The following is a 22,661-nucleotide window of genomic DNA, read 5'->3' as shown; positions in this document are numbered from 1 at the left end:
ATACTGAAACTTGTAAACACAAAGCGCATGCGTTCTTGAATGGAAAGGCATTGTGGGTAATAAAAATCATTGCGGTTTTTGTTTTTGGTTAATGCTTATGCTATCCAATCGATATTCGCATTGAAATAACTTTTAATGATTTTTTTGAATTTTAGCGAATTAATACCAGTTCATGAAACCATTAAAAAGCGAAAAAAAAGTTACAGAACTTCAAATATTTTCTAAATAATAAACATTCTTCAGAAATTTTAAATGCAAAAAAATTGAAAGATTATTTAAATTCTAAGGTTTACATAAGCTTGACTTATTCTTAGCGATACTTTAAAGAAAAAATATTAGTCTGTCCTTGCTGTTTATTTTTTAAAATTTAACATTTTAAATATGCTTCTCTGCACATTTCTTAAATAGTTAATTCTGAAACTCATTTTATTAATATATTTCGAGTGGATTGTGAAGTATAATTTTTCCTTGAATTTTTGATAATTACTGATAGTCAGTTCTCGATCTTTTTATACTTGTTTTCGTAAATTTAGGTATTAGTCTAAAGCTTAGAAACATAGGAATTCTTTTTGGAAGCAATGATTTCTTAGTTATATAATTTTAAAAACCCGGTGCTTTTTTATGCACTTCAAAAAATGTAATTTGAAATAAATAAAAAAATTAATTTGATATTTTAGATTAACAAATTATTTTTCATAATATGTAGGTATAAAACATGTTAAGAAATAGATTCTTCTTAGTGAAATAAAATATTTTCTTTTCGACATTGCATGTTTAATATTACTTATGACGGAAACTAAGAAAAGCTTTCTATTTTAAATTTTTTCACATGTTTATACTTACTTTAAGTGAAAAACAAAACTATCAATTTGTTTAATTTAACTTTTAACAAATAAATCAAACTAAGCGAACTGATTAAACTTTTTAGCAAATAAAGGAACAAAGTGAAACAATATAATTCGGAATCAAATTCTATTGCCCAAAAAGGCCTGAGATTGTTCTATTCTTAATTGGATGTACGCAAAATTTCATATATTAGTTTATTTGGGAGGATGTTTTGATGTGAAATTGAGTTAATGTGCCAAAAACTTTTTAAACTTGCTAAAATTTCCATTAAAATGTGTAGAGGTTTGCTTAAGAATTATAATTATTTTCAAATTGGTCCCTATTAGTAATGTATTTTTTTCTCACTAGCTATTGAAGAAAATTGCTAAAACTTGTTTTTATTTTGGTGTAGGCTCCGATGCAGAAATCTTCCTGAATTTGGTGTGAATTTATTTTTTTCTAGTTTTAGTGAAGATTTCTCTATCAGTACCAGCACCAAAAATTACCCCAAATTTTAGTGACAACCACGCTGCAGCGTGCAAGAAATAATCATCGAATAGGGAAATTAGTTTCCTTCTCAGAGCAATTTTGTCTAATTAAAGTCTAAGTGTAATAATCAATCAATAATAATAATTATGATAATTATTTGTTATTTCTGATAATCTGATTAATCTAGGGATGTGTACCACTGCCCGAGGTATAATGTACTCTGATTTTTAAGGTCAAGCGCCATTGCCTGGTATACGTTTATACTCAGTGAACCTTATTGAACTTATATATATATTGAACCTCAGTGAGCTTTTATTGATGTTTTCTTAAGGTTAAGTGTAAATGACTGGTACGTGTTTATCCAGTATGCTCAACACTGTTATTATTTTTTATAAGGTTAAAGGCTACTGCCCCTAACATTTTCTATACTGACTGTTAAGGTGAAGGTGGTTCTTTTGTGCTCTTAACTTTTTTCACTACAATTTGGCATTTTTTTATGCCCTTCCTTTAATGGAACAATATCCAAGTTAATAAATATATTTTTTTCTTAACTTACAGCAACTGCAAGAAAAAAGTAGTTACTGAAAAAAGTAGTGTTACTGGTGTTTTAATAGTGGGTGCTGTGGTAAAGCTTGTAATATATTAATATAACCTGGTTATGGTAACATGTTTTTTACACCTTGCTCTTAAAATAGATATAAGTACTCACATTTGTAATTAAATCGACATAGTTACTTTCCAGGATGTTATGTTGACATTAAAATCCTCTTGTACAAAGCCGGATTATACCTTTCGTAGGCCCTAGGCACAGAGCCGGATTATACCTTTCGTGGGCCCTAGGCATAGCCGTTTTTGGGCCCTCCCCTCCTTCCCCCACTCCTCCCCTCTTTTCAAAATATATGCTAAAATTTTCTTGCATATTTTTTTTAAATTTTTATTAATATGGATTTTAATTTACAAATTTGTTTATCGAACTTTATCTGCAATACCGACCTACTGCCGATATTGCAGTTGATATTGATAATATCATTATGATTAGTTCGATCGATAGCAATGTTAGAGATAAACTTGTGAATACTTTTTCTAACGTTCACATTGCATTAACGGGGTTGCCATCCCCTCCGCAGAGGATCAAAATTGTGTGTGCAGCTCTAGTGCGGTGTAAATGAACAACAACAGCATTAAGAATATATTTGTCGATTCTTGGATCAAATGCAGAAGGAGAAAGATCTTTCTCCAGATTAAAATTGATAAAAAATTATTTGCGTTCAACAATGATCGTTTGGCATCGCTCGCACTAATGTCTATTGAATACGACATTTTGCGTAGTTTTGGAATTCGACAGCTAATACAAGATTTTGTTGAATCCAAAAATCGTGAAAAAGTAATATATTAGATCATAAGATTCTGCAAAATAACTTATTACCGAAAAATATTATATTTTTATATGTATCTTCATAATTTTGTGCAAAATACACTTGTTGTTTTTAAAGCTAAATTATTTCTGTCAACAAATTTTTTTCTCCCAAGCTTTTCGTAGGCCCCAGAATTTCGTAGGCCCTAGGCACGTGCCTAGTGTGCCTATAGGTTAATCCGGCCCTGCTCTTGTAACATTCTATATGCAAAAATTGTTTGAACTCAAGGATTATATTTGACATTTCTAAGAATCAATTATTGTTTATTCTAATTTTATGTAATTCTAGTTTATAATTTTGAATTTCAGATTTAGTGTGTCTACATCCTTTATAAATCAGCAATTATTATACAGAGTATATTTGCATCTGTCTGTATCCTATCTGTGAAGAAGCTAAAGAAGAAAAGAAAAAAAAGAGTAAAATAAATATATTTTTTGAAGTTTTTAAAGAATAACATACAGTCCCTAACCAAATTATTAGACATTCTATAAGATTCTATGTAAAATTTTAATTATCAGGTGATACTATACAGCTTTATTGTTTTTATGCGACGGAAACCGGTTTGTACTTGTTTACGTTTGTGTATCAATGGGTTAAATTAGATGATATATAATATAAACTCGAGAATTGGATAAATTAGACGATATGTTATATAAATATGGAATATTTTATCAGGTATTATATTGTAATAATTAGATCAAATTATGAGATGTATTGTTGTTTTTAAATAATGACATGTTTTGCACAAGTTTATATGCAATACTTTTATATTTCAACAAATCGTGTTTGTGATTCAGTTAATTTATAAAGAAAACCTCAGAGCTTATGATAAATATTGTTAATATTTGTGTTATAACAATAGTTTTGATATTTTAATATTAATCATTTAAAAGGAATAAAAAGTGATTTTGTGATCTTTTTGAGGGACTCTAAGAGACAAGAAAAGTGTTCCTCCCAAAGCATTTTTAGAAGGGCAGTCCACCCCGTCCTGCCCTTTGATCCCTATAAACGCTCTTTCTTTGTCCTTTTTGTAAATATATGCCTTTCTCTCATAAAAACATTATCTTTTTATTCATATTCCATTTTTAAAAAAATTAATTCACTGCTTAAGTAACAACTACGCACTGGTAAAATTGTCTTGAGTTTATAGTTTTAATTTTGATTACTAAATAGTAATCAATAATCAAAAAGTAATCAATATTCGTAATATTACGAATATTTACGTTGTTGGGATTAATTTCAACTTGTTAAATTATTATGTATCTCTATTTTCAGGGGTGGGGATATTAATACAATTTTTTAATGGTTTTAATTTTTAAAATTTAATTTGTTTATTTTCTCATAATTTTTAGTTTAAATTATATAGAAATCTTTCAAGTTGTTTATCAATCAATGACTTTTTTTAGTTTACTTTTTTCAGAAAAAATTTATGCCCAGAGATAGTCTTTGAGCATGCCTTTAATTATTTTTATAAACTACAAATTTTTCTCTTATTCTGATAACGAGAGATAATTATTTTTTGAAATATGTACATAAAATGGTATAAGAGGTAATTTAAAAATTGTTTAGAATCAAATTCAATAATTACATAATATTACACATTTTGATAAGTTTTTACAGTGTCAAATGAGTGCCCTTTCAAAACTTATAGTGCCTTTTTTCTGAGAGACAGCACCCTGTTCTTTTTTATTCCTAGGAAGCACTCTCATATTAGTAATGTGATCTTTATAGGTGGCACTACGGCATTAGAATTTTACTTTCGCTTAAATCACTGCTTTGACCTTTGTATTCAAGTGAGTTTAATATCGAATGTCGCTATTTGTATTCACAATTTTTTAAAATATGAATTTTTATATTTACCTGTGATTTAAAAGTTACACATTGCGATTCATATTTATTCGATCTAAATATCCGATGTAACAATCTGTATTTTTGCATTTTTAAAATCCAATGTCACAATTTGTATTTTCGTGCTCTTAAAATTCAATATCTTGAATCATATTCATGTGATTTTAAAATCCAATTTCACGAATCTTGTAAAAGCTAAGTTTTCATTAAATTAGTTACTATAAAAGTGTATATTTTTCATTGGTAGGTAATTTAATTATAAATCTTAGTTTTAAAAAATTACATTTATTGTTTATAAATTGGTATCGTGATATCAAGTGTTTGCACATAAAATTTTCAGGGTTTTTCACTTTGTATTATGATTACCTTATATTTATGTACTATATTTATGTACTATATATATATATATATATATATATATATATATATATATATATATATATATATATATATATATATATATATATATATATATATATATATATATATATATATATATACATTATGTATTTGTTCATTTTGAACATAGCCTAATAACCTTAACAAATTATTTCAATATTTTGTATCAAGGTCTTATGAGATTATGAAATTTTTATAACGCCAAATCTAGTATGACTGGCAATATAAGAAAAACTAAACAAAATATTTCTAACTGGTAACTTAGACATTTATTTCATAACACAGAACAAATGTTCTGTCACAAATACTAATATTTTAGCAGCTACATAATATAAACTTAAAGTGAATCATTTCTGTTTTTTTTTAAAATTATTATTAATTTATTATGAATAACAAAGGATTTTTCTTGTTTAAAATTACCATACTATTCTAATTCTGTGAAATATTGTAATTATTATAACTAAGTTGATACAATTAAAATGGCTGTACCCAAATTTGCTTTACATTCTTTACTAATTTTCTTACAAATTAATTTGTCAAATAGTTAATTTTGAGCTAAGTTGTGTAATGAAAATCTTACGACAAAAGATATTTTAAATTTTAATACCCTTTAAAATTATTTAGCAGAAAGTTTTTGCATGAAGTTCTAATTGTTGTAGATCAATAGAAAATAAATTTTGTGAAGGTTGAATATCTAGTGTTAGCAGAATATTCAGCATTTAAGCTATTTAGTATAAATTATTATTCAGTTTATGTGATTGTAAAATAACATTTTCTCTATCAATTATTAGTCTCTGCTGAAACAACATATTTTATAACGACAATGTGTATGTTCATGTTATTTTGAAAATTCTATTCTGCCTTAAATACTCCTAAAACTCTCTTAAAAAATAAGTGTATTTAAAGTACAAGTTCTTGATAAAAACTGCAAAAGAGGAAAAATTATTAGACCAATTTCAATTCAAAACTTGTCAAAAATGGTCTGATACAAAATAATAAGCAATCTTTAGCAGTTATAAGCATGAAGCAGCATAATTCATTCACTTTTTCTAGTTGCTATTGTGTCTCATAGTTGATTAATTAACTCTCATTCAATCTGTATTTCCTTCTTTATTTTTTCTATCTAAATGCTCATTTCATTTGATCGTTACTTATTGAAATCCTATAGTTTATTAAAACATTGTATTTGGCGTTCATGTAGTTCAGAAAAAAGGAAATCATTTCAATGTTTTGCTTAAGGTTTTTTTTAAAATTATTATTAAATGTTGCTATTGATGTCTTCTTATAGAAATGAAATATCATATTTTTTAACTACACGTTCAACACTACATATCTTAACATAACTTATTTCTTTGATGTTTATTGTGTGTTAAAGTTATTCATATATTTCTCATTCAACTTGTATTTTCATCAGGCTTTTGATTTTAATTCCAGAAACTGAATAAAACTATCAAAAAACCTTGAATGATAGTTAAGAAATCATAATACATGTGAAGTTTTTTATAGTATATTTAAAATATTTATTTGGCAAGTAAAGAATACAAATATATGAATGTATGACAATAATTAGAAATAAAAATAACAGTTGTATTAATGTAAAAATTGTAGTTACAAGGAAAAAAAGTTCACCTTATACTCTTAAATTTTTTTTGTTGCTTTATTTTATTTGAAAGCTCAGATCTTCTCTTCTATAAATTTTTAAAGAGATTCAATGACATCAAAAAAATAGTATAATGTTAAGTGCTTAAGTCTTACAACCACATAAAATCTGAATTAAAATATTAGATAAATTTATAAACGAAAATTTCTAAAATATGGTTAAAGAAAGCGTACATTTTATTACAATAACATTGGAATAAGTTCTAAGGAGTCTGTATTATTTATAATTTACATTTATAGTTTTACAACTCTTGTCTTTTTATGAAAGAAAATAATGGCATAAATAATTATAAGAAATTTTCAGCTCTTTTTACTTTATTTTAATGTCATCTTTAAAGCAACCTTGCAACTATAGAGCTCTCAGTGGATTTTTTTTTTTGTTATAGTACTCTATATTTAAAGTATGTTTAAATACTAAAAAAAGTTGTTTTTACTACACATTCTCTTTTCACACTTATTGAATTAAATATTAAAAGTAGTGTCGATTAATATTTGACTTTAATCGCTAGATGCAATGTGCTATTCTAAATATGAATTATAATATTTATACCGATGCATAAATGCAGTTTTTAGGGTTTTCACGTCACAGTTTTATTTATGAAATCAAAAATTCACTGATCCTAGTTTTAATTGCTGTTTGTGCCATCTAAAATGTTCTGTTTTATTTATTTCTGTATTGAAATCAAATTGAAACAATGAATGTATAAAAATACTTTTTAACTGTTATTTCATTTTTGTTGAAGGTAAAACAGTTAGACATCCAAAATGACTGCCCCTGCTGAAAAGTTGAAGCAACTGGAAGCTTTAGAGAAAGATTTAGCTGCTGCTCTACATGCTGCTAGTAATTAATGATTTTTTTTTTTTTTGTATTTTACATAATATGTATTGATCTGATATACTATTTTAATCGAACATTTTCATTTCTATGGTACAGTAGAGCGCCGATTATCCGAACTGCTCAGTGCCGAACATGGTTCGGATAATGAAAAGTTCGGATAATTGGAAAACTGTTTAAAATCTAGTGTACATGATTATTATTTATGCACTAACTTTCCTTCACACCTTTTGTAGGCTTAGGGATGGTAGTACTATCTAAAATAGCTTTGGCGTGTTTAGAAGTTTTTTTCTTCTTCAATCTTTAAATATTTTTAACTAACTTTTTTAAAAACTTTTTTCATTTTGAATTATTTTTATCATGTTTCAGTTTCTTATAATTTTTTTTGTGATTTTTTAACTGATTTTATCACAATTTTAATTATTTTCCATTGCAAAAGAAATCCAGCAAAGATTTCGTTTCAAAGAAGATGCGTTTTTTTTTAGCAGCTATATATCCCTTATTCTTTTTAAATAAATCAACTGAACTGGATCAACATCATTTTGACGTTCTAGCCAATTCATTGCAATATCTATTTCAGTTTTTTATAATTTTTTTGTCAATTACTGATTTTACCACAATTTTAATTATTTTCCATTGCAAAAGAAATCCAGCAAAGATTTAGTTTCAAAGAAGATGCATTTTTTTTAGTAGCCATATATCCCTTATTCTTTTTAAATAAATCAACTGAACTGGATCAACATCATTTTGACGTTCTAGCCAATTCATTCCAATATCTAATGAATTGCACGCTTCTATATGAGAAGGTCCACTATCTTGAACTTGATCACATACGTCTGTGGAGTTCCGATTTTCATTCAAAATTTCAGCAACAATTTCATCATTTTCATCCGAAAGATCTACTGGTTCAAAAACTTCAGTTTTTCTGTTAAGAATTTTATTCCAAGATTTATTATTCCAAGCACTGTAATCACTAATCATTTAATATAAGTGACAACTACCCATTCCCCAATTATAAAACTTCAGCACTTATCTATTCACAAACTCCTTCTGCATTCCAACCATTGTAGACTATCAAAATGAAGCTCACATTCTTAGAAGATAATTTTCAGTTGTAAAGGGGTAGGTAGGTTTAACTGTATCACCATACATGTATGTATGGCTGCAATAAGAAAACTGCTAAAAAGGTCGTAAATTAAATATGGTCTTTGGATGTAGGGGATATTATTTATTCTTCTTAATTTAGAAAAATTTTCAAGAGGTTGAAAAGGATTCTAAACTTAAAAAAGAAAAGAAACGAATTCAGACATAGTTCGAATAATTGGACGTTCGGATAATAAGGGTTCGGATAATCGGAGCTCTACTGTAATTGGTTCTTATTACTAAAGCTTTTTTTTTTGTATATTTTTACAGAAAACTCAATATGAACACAAATCCATGGTGGCTCCCATGGATTCATTTTTTAAGTCTATTATTGGATAATTAAAAAAGCACAAAATGATAGTGACTATTAAAACATGTCATGTACATATTCACAAATAATATGATGTATCTTATTGTATGAAACATTAAATAAAATAAACTAGGGTAGCAATTGAAAGGCAAATTCAATTGGCTCTTTCAATTGCTGCTTTATGTAAATTTAATTACTGCTTCATGCAAATTAATTGCCAAAAAATCTTTTTTCTTTCCATAAAAACCTTTATTTATTATTTTCTGCTATAAAATGATGTGTGCTGTCATAAAAATTTATTCAATAGTGTAAAAAATTTTTTTGGAAAATTTCAACCAATGAGTAACAGCATTATTCCACTGTTCTGTTATTCCAGCTCCATGTTCTGATTCTCTCTACATGCATTTTATGTTTAATTTTCTACTTTTTTTATTCTGCAAAATTAGATTTGAGTGCTGTTTTAAAGTAAGATTAAAAATGTGTAAAGTAAGAAAGAATTTTAAAATTTATCCAATAGGCCTGTTCAAGATAGTTAAAAATAATTGTTTTAAATTTATTGATTTTAATCTTTTTTTACCATTAATTTAAATTAAAAATATTTTTCTAAAGTCTGATTTCATTGATTTTGAAGGTTTTAACTGGAAAAACAATGCCTAAATTATTATTTGATGTTTAAGATAAACTAACGAAAAATAAATAAGTGAAAGAGTGATCAAATGTGGATAAAAGTGACTGAAACTTTCAAATTATAAATTTCCATTAGTTTTTTTTTATAAAATAATTTGTTGTTTAATATTCATATTTGATTTCAATTATATCTATTTAGTTTAAAGCTTATTAAATTTAAATATTAATACTTTTAAAACTTGTTAAATGTATAGTTTGTATTTATAAATTATTTGCTCTGCCAATCTGCCTAGAGTAATTTCGAATTGTTGTTGTTTTTTTTTTTTTTTTTTTTTTTAATTTTTTGAACTAAAATAATTTATTTTTTGTTTGAAATCTAACTGAAAGATTTGATCTTTGACTTTGCAAATTCATGAAGATGTTTAGCTTCAATAAAAATGAATATGATTTTCTTTTATTCAGTTGTTAGTTTGAAATAATTCTATGTCCATTTTTTAGCCATTATTGACCACCAGTATTTAACCATTTTTGTTTGAAATATAACTATTCTAGTTATATTGTTTTTAAGTAATATTAAGCATCAGAGCTTTGAGTAGTAACTTTAAAATAAATAAATAAATATAAAAAATCCGATTTAAGTAAAAAAAAAATTATTTTTTATTTATTACTTTTTTTTTTTGTTGAAAAAATTCATAATTTATGTCCATTCTGCTTTTAGGACTATTAAATTAGTTTGTATGTCATTTAGTGATCGTATTTTTGTAATAATTCTACTCCAATTCATTTTTTCCCCTTTAGATTAAAAATTTTGAATAAACATTGCAGGTTTGTTAAATAATTTAAATACAATTAAATTTGTTCCAGTATAAAAGTCCAAATTATGTAATTGTAAAATTAAGTTAATAATTATAATTTTTATGTATTACTTTAAATAGTATAGATAACTACCAGTGTTGTCAGCATTGAAATCATCAAAGTGCTGAATTGAAGCTGATTAAGAACTGTGAAAAATTGCTATTGTTAAAATAAATTATTATATTGAATTATATACAAGTATATTAATTTCGATAAGTAATCAAATAAATTTTTTACTACTACTTCTATTGACTTAATAGTCTTTTGAGGACTTGAGCCTGCTTCAGGATGTTCTCCATTCTTCATAGTCTTCTATAGACTTCCAGTTTTTAATTTTTATCTGCTTGAAGCTCTCTTCTACTTTCTCTAACCATCTTCTGCTCTGTTTTTCAAAAGGCCAAGAGCCACCAGATTTTGAATCATAAACCTTTTACGCAGTTCTATTAATACTCATCTGCTGAATGTGATTCAACCATGTCAGTCTCTGGTACTTCATATCAATGACATTATCAATGTCTTCATATTTTTCCTAAGTAGTTTTTAATTATTCATCATCATTGACAGATCCACAAAATTTCCTCATTATCTTTCTCTCCCATTTTGATTGATAATCCTGATCTTTTTTCAATATCATTCCAAGATTTCCCCTCATACAAGTGTATAAGCTTGAGTAAAAGCTGTGCAATAGTATTTTGCTCTTAAGTGAGGTCAAAGTATATTTTAATAGTGTTTGAATAAGTTAAACAGACCTATTTGCTGTATGAGAAATGAAATAATTTTTCTGAAAAAATTATATTGCTCTCTTATTAAATAGTTTCCTTTTATTTCTTTTTAAAAACTATTTTCTGATTAAAAAAAATATATATATTGTAAATGACTGTTTTGAAATTTTTTTCTATGGTGTATCAAGTATAATTTTAAAGTTGTGGATTGATGCCAAGTTCTGGCAATTTGGATATTTCAATGTAGATTGTTAGGGAATCCTTGACTTATCAGTTTATGTAAAGTTGCAAATTTTGTTAGTTAAACTGATGTTTTTACAATCAGTTTTGCTCTCTATGGTTTTCATATTTGCAATAATAGTTTTATTTTTATGTAGTAATATGGTTTTTATTAGTTAAACTTTATTTTTCTATCGTTTCATTGTTCTGCTTTTTTTCAATTTAAAAATATATATCTAATCAATTTCAAGCAATATGAAAGTTTACATCCAATTTAAATGAATTATATATGATTTTAAAAAAAATTGGATTGCTTGGTGAAAAAATAAATAAAATTGAACAGTACTTTTTTTACATCTTGTTGATATATGGTTAATTCTATTTGCGATTCTTAGTAGAATAACATAACTCTAAGCAAGTACTTAACCATCACTATTGTTTTAAATGAACTATTTTTACTAGTGTGAGCCATTATAAAATGATATAAATGTATATTTATTTAATATATAAATTTATAAATATTTAATACCTTTAAAAAACTGAATAAAATGTTTTTATCTACTTGAATATAAAGAAATAAGAATTTTGTTCTGATATTGAGATTTGTAAAAATGGACCTGCTGAAAAATAAATAAAAAGTTTATTGTAAACTGTCTTAAGTGCAGCTTATATGGGTAAATCCACGGTGACTGATGTTTCATTTTGATAGGTTTTCTTATTCGTAAACTTTTTTTCCACTGATAAATATTTAATAATTTTATATGGGTTGTTTTTCAATATGCATATAAGAAAAAGGGAGAAAAATTAAAAATGTTTTATTTAGAGTGAAAATATCAAATGTGACTGACATTACATAGAAAGGAGTTAAACATCATTATTTTATTTTGAAATTCTCCTTCATCTATAAGCAATAATTGGATTATTTTTTTAAAAGTTTCTCTAAAAAAGTTTTAAATTAACAGGAAGCATTGAAAGGGCCCATATATGATATATAGCAAAAAATGATACATAGAAAGTGACAAATAGAAAAAAGATTCTTTTGATTGGTGCTACAACTTTTATGTGACTGTTGTTTCAAATATAAACTACTATATTACAATTTTAATAAACCTTTTTTCGTTTGTGTTATAAAATATTAAAAAAAATATACTAATAGTTATAAAATATACTACTACTTTTGATTTTATAACCAAAAGTTAAGAAATTGTTTAATAGAAAAATGCTATTAAATATTTTGTTTTTGTTATGTTGCCCTTCATATTGTTGAATTGCTCTTATGTAAAGTATGCTTTGTGGTAACCTGCAATAATAATTTGTTTTTGCATTAATTAAATTTTATTGGTGGAAATTTAATTTTTAAATAGCTGAAACGCTAACTAAGGGGTAGACTGCCTGCGACAGAGGGCCCAATGTTGTTTTTGAATGGTCAATATGCTTCCCCCACTTTGTAACCAAAAATTAATTAGAAAATACTACATAACTTAGCACTTAAGTTATCATGAAATTCTATAACTATTTTTCAAACTAATTTCAGTAAACTTTAAAAGAATACCAAATTGATTGTAAACATTAATATTTTAAAATGTTGATACATTAATACAATCTGTTAAACCTATTAAATTTACTATTTCAATGTTTTTTAAAGAATTGTCTTAGTAAGACAAATATGATTCAGTGGTTAATTTGAAAATTAACGATGTAAGTAATTTATTTTCAGTAAAAAACAATTATAAATTTAATTTTTCCATGTAGATAGTAGATGTTAAAATATTTTTTTTTTAATTAAGATAAAATGTATACATACCTGCCAAGTCTCTTGTTGTTTAACAAAGACTCCTATATTTTACGACTATATCCTGTTTACCTGTATATTCTCAAATTTCTACGTATTTGTGGAAAAAATTTAAAAAAAAAAAAAAAATTGGCAATAAAATACTTCTCTTATTTACTTACAGATGGTGCTATTGCCAATATAATGTAATGCTATATGTAAGCAATCGCTGTATGCAAGTGCTTATATTATTTCCTATTTTGAATTTCTCTTTCTGACTTACATGATGTATCAAATCTTTACTCGTAGCCTAAAAAATTTCGCTAGTTAACTCCCTTATTTTATTTCTCCAATGTTGGTAGATATGTATATAAAATTTTAAATACTTTTCAATTCAAAAATATTGTACCTATACTTAGCGTTTTAATTAAATCAAATGAATATTAATCTTTAGAACACTAAAAATTAGTTTAGTTATTAAAAAGCCAAGTTTTTTTCTGGTCCTATTTGTAAAATGGTTCTACACTCCGAATCTGATTATTTTCGTACTTTCTCATTTATTTGAAATTTTGATTAGAATAACTTTTTATTTCCTTTTGTTAATTAGGTTCATGATATTACTACTAAACTACTCGGTTATATTTTTGTTTCAGTACATTAACATTGTTTTATGTTTGCAGGTCAAGGCATTTTAGAATTGAGCAAAGAAAAACCAAGTGTGAAGCAAGCTGAAACTTACAGCACAACCTTTTTAAAAACTCTTGAAAATGTAGAGGCTGGCCTTTCAAAGAATATTACATATTTGACTCAAGTCTCAACTGGTATGTTGAAAAATTTTATATGTAGGGTCATTCTAAAATAACGGATTATTGACGGTTTGATGTTTGAAAACTACTACATCACTTTGCTTACAGATAATTCACACCATCGGAAACGAGTTTCTGGAAGCCAAAAATATTTGTTTTAAATTTTTGAAAAAATTTGAGTGAAAAAGTTCTAATAAAGTAAAAATTGTGATAGAAAATATTTTTAGGAAATACTGCCAAAAATGTTGATCTAGTTCATGCAAAAATAATAACTACTATTTCAAAATCTTTTTAATATCATTGAACTCACTTTATTTTGTATTGAAAATGTTAGTTTTTTAAACAAGTTTTTTAACTTATGTTGTAGTCTGTGCAAAATAGGGTATGGAATTAGAAAAATTTATGAATAGTGTGTTGCAATAGTGTACTATGTATTTGATATAGCAAGTTTATAACATGCATATTATTAACTTTATATATATTATATTAACTTCTGTTATAGTCTATGGAAAACTTCTGAATATTTTGTTGCAATAGTTTACTATGTATTTGATATAGCAAGGTTTATAAGATTTTTTGATTTAGCCAGTTAATAAAAAAAAAAAATGGAAAAATTGATGAAAACCAGCAAATCAGTGACTGGATTTATTTTGAGATGCTAGGGAATTTTTTTATTTTTACATATTTTTGCAACCACATTAACATTTTAGGCATTACGACTATAGACAAAATGGTATTAAATTTTTCCAGGTACACATATATTTCTTATTGAATAACATTAAGAGCTATTGACTTTTGTGACATTACTCGGCAACTAATGCAGAGAGGTTTAAAAAAATTTACTTCACTTTCTTCACAATCTTGCTTCTTCCTCACAATTTTTTCGTGCTGTTTGTTATAATTTATTGAAAAAATTTAAATTGAAGATTCAATTTAATATCTATGTTTATATCAATGTTTTTTAATTGAAGTTTTTCTTATTGGTTATTTAATATGTTTACTGAAAAATGTCATAGTTGTTATTAAAAAAAAAATGCATTTAATGTTAACTTTAATAGACTTTTAAATATAAGCAATAATAATTTAGTAAAAAATTTTAATTTAAAAAGAAACACGTTTAACATTTTATTGATGCGAAATTTAGATTTTTACTAATAATTACTAAATATATTTACTTAAAAAGAATAAATATCTGAAATTCATACTGTTTACTTTTTGTTATCATTTATTTATTTTCAATGTTAATGGTTATAATTTTTTTATAATTAGTTTTTTTTACCATATTCTATGTTAGTAGTTGAAATTATGCCAAATTGTTTTAGGTACGCATGTAGTTCTTATTGAATAACATTAAGAGCAATTGGTTTTTGCTGTTTGCAATTAACACTGAGATGTTTAAAAATGTCCACTTTTTGCTATATTTTATGAAGTTTTTTGTTCTTAAACTTCCTGGAGAATATATTTTCTTTTATATAAACATACGCTCTTAGAATCCCTGGTGATCTTTATTTAATACTTCTTTTTTTCTTCTTCTTTAATGATTTAGTTTGTGAACCTTATTTATATAATACTGTTTAAGTTTGGTACGAGTATATCTTGAGTAACAGAAATCCTTCAGCATGGCAGTAAGTACTGTAGATTTAGTTTCCCCATTGAAATTGAAAGATTTTATTTCAATATTATAATCAGCAAGGTCATCCTTTTTATGAATACTTCTGATTTTTTTTTGCTATAATTAATTTGTTTCTTCTCTTGAGCAGAGCTTTTTTAATTTAAATTGCTTTTTTATTACATAACTAAATTTGTTTCTTATCAAGATTATGCACTTCTTTAAGCAAAAAAACACTGTATTAGAGCACTCTAGATGACAAAAATCACTGATAATCTAAAAAAAAACTCAAAAGGTAAGGTGGAAATTAAAAAAATAATTTTAAAAGATGTATTCATCCGTGTGCATATATTTTAAACACGCAGTCAGTGACTTTGACGTAGAACGAAATCTTCGTTCTATGTCTGCAAATGATTAAAGAAAATACACATATATACTTCATAAAATTTTTCAATTACACTTTTTTTAAAAATAAATCAGTTACTTGTTTTGTCTCCGTTTGGAAGTACCTTTTCTTAATTTGAAATTGTACTTTCAATCTCTTTGCGGAACTCACGAATAATTAGCACTCTACTTAATATTTTTTCCAAATGTATTTTAGTTGTTTGTATATTTAAAGTAATTATTGATAGCATTATTAATCTTCCTCTTCAAATACTTTGCAATTTTGTTACAATATAATACAATCAACAAAATTTAGATCTTTTCAATTTAAGTAAAGAAAAAAGAATATAAATAAATAAAAATCACAGCGAATTTTATAAAATCGGTTTTCTTACAAATCAATATGTTTCATTTATCTTTACTTTTATTGCCATCCAAAAAACCAACAAAAAAAGGAAGAATTTCTTTGTCAAAGTTAAAAGAAGATGCACTAAAAAACAAATAAATTACTTTAAAAAAAATTATGCTGTACAAAAGTTAGTCAACTAAAGATTACCTGTTTTAAAACAATTGAATATTCAAGTTGTGAAACTAATGTCATCTGCACTTTTTGAAGGGGGATAAAAGAGTTAATTAGATCATTGTATACAAGTTTTTACTCAGCTTTACTCTGAAAATTTTTGTTTAATCACCAAAAAATTTTTATACTTAATGTTCACACCTGCTTACTTTCTGTAAATGGGAGTTTACACTGTTACTCTATCACTCGTACTCTTATCATTAAAAACTGATGAATATTTAATAACTAACACTGATAACATAATGCATACTATGATTAATAAGACTTTACATGAAACCTTGTTTATAGAAAAATTTGTATTGTGTTGCTGACTAGATAATATTATCAAACCTGATGACTTCATCACACATTGGGACAGCTATAAATTACTAAATGTTTGGCATTGTATCTAAATGATTATGAATCTCTGATTTTGCTTTCACGAAGACATTTCACCAATAAATTATTTTCTATTTTTATTTAAATATTAATAATAATCCCTGTATTTTGTTTATGAAAGCTTATAGGTACTATGAAATGACTTTTAAAACACGCTTTTGTTTTCATATTATAGCTCTGCATGAAAAGTATTAACTGGAACTGAATATTAAGTTGTCGTAGTTTTTCTTTGTCCTTGTTGTTTAATAGAGTGACAACTATTTAAATCTAAATTTATCTAATAAAAATTTAATAACTTTAGTACATTTCATCTTTGATATCTATTCAATAATTCCAAGTTAGCAGATTTTACTTATGAGAGGCTAACTTGGGACTTTTTGTTGACTGTTGCAGCTTTAGCAAAAGTACTCAGTAATGTGCATAGATCATATATTTCCTTGTAAAGCAACACGTTGCATCAAAATGCTTGTTTACATGGATATTTTGAATTTATTTCTATTCATATGCTATGCCTGTAAATATTTTTACTTCCTTAACAAAATGATAATAAACATTAATGTGATTGCTGGGATTATAGTTTATTACAAGGTGTTTGGATACGGTTTTGTAAGGTAGCATGCTATTTTAAAATACATGTTTACATGCATATTTTCAATGTATTTTCATTCATTTACTATCTGTCTAACCATTTTTACCTCCCTCACAAAATGATGCTTATAATGTGATTGCTGTGATTATGGTTTATAGAAAAAAATTTCAAATATTGATGACTTGGATAAATAGGGGAAAGTTTTTAGTCAAATAAGTTTTGTATTCTTAAGGTAAAAAAGAAAAAAAAATTTATTCGGTTTTACATCATGTATTATTTTTTAATATCAAAATTTCACTTTCTTTTGCAATTATATTTGTTCCAAATACCTAATCTTTCTTTGCAACCGAATAAAATTTTCCTAATTTGGTTCATAACAAAAGAAAAAAAAGTCATGAAATCAAAATAATTCTTTTAATTTGTACACATTTAAAATAGAAAAGCTTTTCTCTGTTGTTGGCATGTTAGTAAATGTACATGATCAAAATAAAATTAAATAAAATTTTAATATCAAAATTTCACTTTCTTTTGCAGTTATTTTTGTTCCAAATACCAAATCTTTCTTTGTAACCGAATAAAATTTTCCTAATTTGATTCATAATCAAAGAAAAAAAAATCATAAAATCAAAGTAATTCTTATAATTTGTACACATTTAAAAAAACAAAACATTTCACCACTGTTGTCATGTTGGTAAATGTACATGATAAAAAATTAACAAATTGAGAAAACTTACAAAAATGTTATAAAGTAGTCTGCAGCTTCACTGAAGTATACATTTTATTAAATAATTATAAATATTTTGAAACAACATATTTAATTAATTTTTGCTTTATATTTCTTTTTTTAATTAAAATATCTACTATAATGCAATCTAAGCTTAGTTTAAGTTCTTGGGTGTTTGATTTTATATTATTCAATATTATACTAGTTGGTATAAATTAAAGAAAAGGCCGTGAGAAAATGATTTAGATAATATAAATTTTAGTCTAAAATTTTAAAAAACTATGAAATGGAGGAAATTTTCTCCTAACTTTTGCCAGACATCCTGTTGTTATAAACAGCAAAATCATATTTTCTTAGAACAGAAGCTTTATTATTGTTCCTGAGTCATTAAACTCCATATTCAATTAAATTCATCAATTAACGACAAAACTGCTGTAAAACATGTTCAATAAATGAAGAAGAATATGTTAAATGATACTAATAGTAGATAAATACTCTGCTACACAGTCTTTGTTGTATACCTATAATTTTCATTGTATTTCTTATTTAAGTGTTAATAATTTGCAATCGAAATATTAAGTTAATATGCTGAGAAACTTATTGATATTGTAATATTTGTGTTAATCAATTGCAAGAAAAATATATTCCGGAAATTAGAAAAGTCAGAATTGTCCTTATTAACAGTCAAAGTTGGCCTATTTTCTTTATTTGTTTTAATTATTTCTTCATTTATTTATTCTATTAAACTATAATTTCTTCCAAAAACTTGTGGGTTTAAAAAAATCATATTTCTAAAATTACTGTTATAATAAAATATGATAAATTAATAGTTCTTAAAAAAGATAATCAATACCCAAACCATTCCCAACGCATGAATATCATTAACTCTAAAATTAACCCACTCTGAAATTCAAATGAATTGATTTATCCTAAAATATTTTTTTAAAAAATCATAGATGTTAAGTATTTATAACTTTTAAAGAAATTGTTTGTGAGCCTGTATATACAAAAACTTCTTTTATAATTTGAATCAACATTATTATTTATTGTAGAAATTACATTGGAAGGATATTTTATATAGACTGCAGCTCTGAAATTTGCATTATTACAAAATTTGAAACGGAATTCAGCGCTAAAATTTATCGTTTCTATTGTTCACCTATTCCACTAATTGCTCATTCATATCTATGACTTATAACTTTATTTAGGTACTTCAATATTTTTTTTCTTCTTTTCAACAGTGAAAAATCTTTATAACACAAACCTTGAAACGTGATGCTTTGCATTATGTAGAATTTTGTATCATTTATATTATCTCACATGTCATTAAACTTACCCATTAAACATGGCAATATATATCTGGAACAGATAAATATTAATGTTTCAAAATAATACAAAGAGTTTAAAACACAAAATTATGCACTTAAAGATTTCTTATTTACAGAAGAAAAAAAAATATTTTCATGAGCATCACAATTTAAAACAGATTTATAATTTTGATATCAATTTCATTTTCTCTTGTTTTTTGTTTCTAATTTTTTTTATTTAAATTGTTTACATAAGACAAATTTGGTTTTAGCTGCTTTTTGTACTTCTCCATTTTGATCTTAGGTTTCATCGAAATATTTGCTTAAATGAATTTCATACTTTGTTTTGGATTATAAATATCCTATAACAGATTTATCTCTTATTTTTCACAAATAGAGGGGACTGGTTAATTATTTTTAAAAATAAATCTTATCAATTATTAATTTAATAATTTTAGAATTAATTTTTCTAGCTTTCTCGCATGGTAACTGTGCAAGATTATAAGATTATACCAAAAGCTATTAACTGATGTTATTTTAACGTAGTAGAAGATGTACAATTCTATAAACTATGATTCTTCAAAACAATCTCAAAAGTAAATCAAAATTGATAAATTTGTTTGTTTTTAATTCTGAAGCTCATGAAAAAATTATTTTTTCTTCTGTAAATAAGAAATGTTTAAGTGCATAATTTTGTGTTTTAAACTTTTTGTATTTAGAAATTATTTTGAAACATTAGCCTTGAAGTCCCATAATGGAAAAATTAAATAAGCAAAACTAAATAAGAAAGACTGAATAGGAAAATTAAATTGGAAAAAACTAAATAAGAAAAACTAAATTTTCTTATTTAGTTTATCCATTAAGGAGCCTCGGGACACAGTCAGTTTTTGGTTTAACCACTGACTATAGAAAGGCTCCTGTGTGTTAGCAGATAGTGTGTCTTTTCATGAAGTGCTATTTTTGCTAAAAAACATATCTTTAAAATTTCTTTTTTGTTTGTTTTTTGTTTCTATCTTTTTATTTAAAATATATTTTTAATTTCATAATACTCCACTCCAACTCTTTATAATACTTTTCATTATTCTAAATGAAATTAAATCATGAATCTTAAATCAAGAAATCTAAAAAAATGTGAGTGGCTATCATTTTAAAAACTGTTAGAATTATCCAGCTGAAAAACTTTTATTTCATAGTAAAAGCAAATATTTTTATTTTTGGTATGCATTTTACCTTCAGTAAATTGACAAAACTATTTTTATTTTAGGTCAAGCTCATGAAGGTTCAAGCTATGCCAGTCAGAAAGTTATGCAAATGGCTTGGCATCGGTTAAAACACTCACAAACAAGACTGGCTGAGCTGGAGAGATTAAAGAATCAGCATTTACTCGAGAGAGAAACTCGTAGACAAATCAAAAGAGAGTCTGAATCATGATATGCTCATTGTGATATCATTCTTACGTGCGTTTTCATTCCCCCAGTTTACTTCATTAATATCAGTTTATACAACTTGAGAAAGGAGCAAAAACTTTGATAATTTTTCAATCTTGTGTGTGCATTATTTATTTACAATAAAAATGTACTTTCCAAAAATAATTTTTGTTTTATTTTGCAATTTCTATTGGCTGAAATATTAGCTGATCATGTTATATTTTGGGAGCGACCGCTCTCTGTTCCGCAGTAAAATGATCGTTAATGGAGGTTGGTCGTTTTTAGGGGTTACTTCCATTGACTTCAAAATGTTATCGATGGCACGTGATTTTTCGCATGTGTTTGATTTTACTCTGTGTCTTTTTCTTGGTGTGGAAATGCCAATTGTGTTAGCGTCGTGAAAACTGGATTGATGAATAAAATTTAGTGTCAATAAAAATGACCCCTTACTGATATAATTATGTGCAAAAACAAATTTACCAATTATGAATAATAGAACTATCTTAAATAAATAAATAATTATGTTTTTTTTTTTTTTTTTTTTTTTCTAGGTTTGCATTTAATTTTATATCATAAAAATTAGTTTACTTTTAAAAAATGAGAGGTTTGTTTGCTTGTTGTCGTGACCAGGATATGAACCTGGGTTATTTTCGGTTCGTATCCTGGTCACGGCAATGCTCTTTTTCAAACTTAATTTTATAATTGTAATAAAAATTTTTAATATATAATAATCAAACTGTTTGTTACATATTGCATTTATACTACAAATCGCACATTGTATTCATAAATACAAACAGCATACAAATTTTCATAAATAAATGCTGTTAATAGGAATACTGAAAACAATTCTTAGATATTATGTTAAAAGTATATTTATGGATAAATATTTTTAATACAAATTGTAATACAAATAGTAATTGTAATTTTTTTTAATACAAATAATCAGAAAATTATGAAATAAACTTTTAGAATTTTTGACCATACATTTTTATTCACAAATTATTAATTTTTCTTTTCAATCAATCAATTTAATTATTGAACTGATAGTTGCGTTCAAAGCAAATTACAAGTTTTATTTTAAAAAATAAAACTTGTAAGTTGTTATCTTTACTGTATTTTTCTTATGATTTTCTAATATTATAAATTTAGGAAGGACAATTAGTTCTAATTTTATTGTTACATAAACCATGAAAATAAAATTAAATAAAAACAAAATTACTAAAAAATACATTAGCCTTCAAAAATTTAAAGAATTGAAGTAACCAGTTTAACCGATTGAATTAACAAATTAAATATTTTGCATTAATATTTTACCAAATAATATTTCTTAGTTTTTAGATAATTCTATTTTTAACTACAATCTTCAGTGAACTGAAAATAATAAGAGTACACATAGCTCATCTAGATATATATTTATTTATTTAGAAAAATAAGGGTTACATAAATCAAAATAGATCTTTAAATCAAAATTCAAAATAGATTTTAAAATTCTGTATAAAATTAAAATAAATTATATGTATATAGCTATTCTTGTAAGAAATTAAATCTAAGAACTAAACAATTCTTAGATACTATGTTAAAGGTATATTTATAGATAAATATTTTTAATACATAAGTAATCGGAGAATTCTAAATTATGAAAAAAACTTTTAGAATTTTTAACCATAAATTTTTATTCACAGATTATAAATTTTTCTTTTCAAATCAATGATTAATTTTATAAAATAAAAAATATATTTT

The 22,661-nt window shown here is 25.2% G+C and overlaps 1 protein-coding gene across 6 annotated transcripts; it reads left to right on the top strand.

The window, feature by feature from the left end:
- The first annotated feature begins 32 nt into the window (after positions 1-32).
- MED11 (mediator complex subunit 11) lies at positions 33-21,086 on the top strand. Of its 6 annotated transcripts, none has more exons than XM_071179393.2 (5): positions 33-56; positions 3,038-3,145; positions 7,379-7,476; positions 13,798-13,938; positions 20,759-21,086. In XM_071179393.2, the coding sequence occupies exons 3-5, from the start codon at positions 7,401-7,403 to the stop codon at positions 20,923-20,925; spliced, it is 384 nt and encodes a 127-aa protein (XP_071035494.1). In that variant the 5' UTR covers positions 33-56; positions 3,038-3,145; positions 7,379-7,400; the 3' UTR covers positions 20,926-21,086. The 6 variants fall into 6 exon arrangements, with proteins under 6 accessions (XP_071035494.1, XP_015923570.1, XP_015923571.1 ...); XM_016068084.4 differs by lacking the exon at positions 33-56 and adding an exon at positions 316-455; XM_016068085.4 differs by lacking the exon at positions 33-56 and adding an exon at positions 324-533.
- The last annotated feature ends 1,575 nt before the right edge of the window (positions 21,087-22,661 follow it).

This window comes from Parasteatoda tepidariorum, chromosome 1, assembly GCF_982258835.1.
Source record: "Parasteatoda tepidariorum strain Cologne lab strain chromosome 1, Ptep-v5.0, whole genome shotgun sequence".
NCBI classification, from domain to species: domain Eukaryota; kingdom Metazoa; phylum Arthropoda; class Arachnida; order Araneae; family Theridiidae; genus Parasteatoda; species Parasteatoda tepidariorum.
Note: the sequence above shows the minus strand (reverse complement) of the source record. Positions and strands in the feature narration are given on the sequence as shown.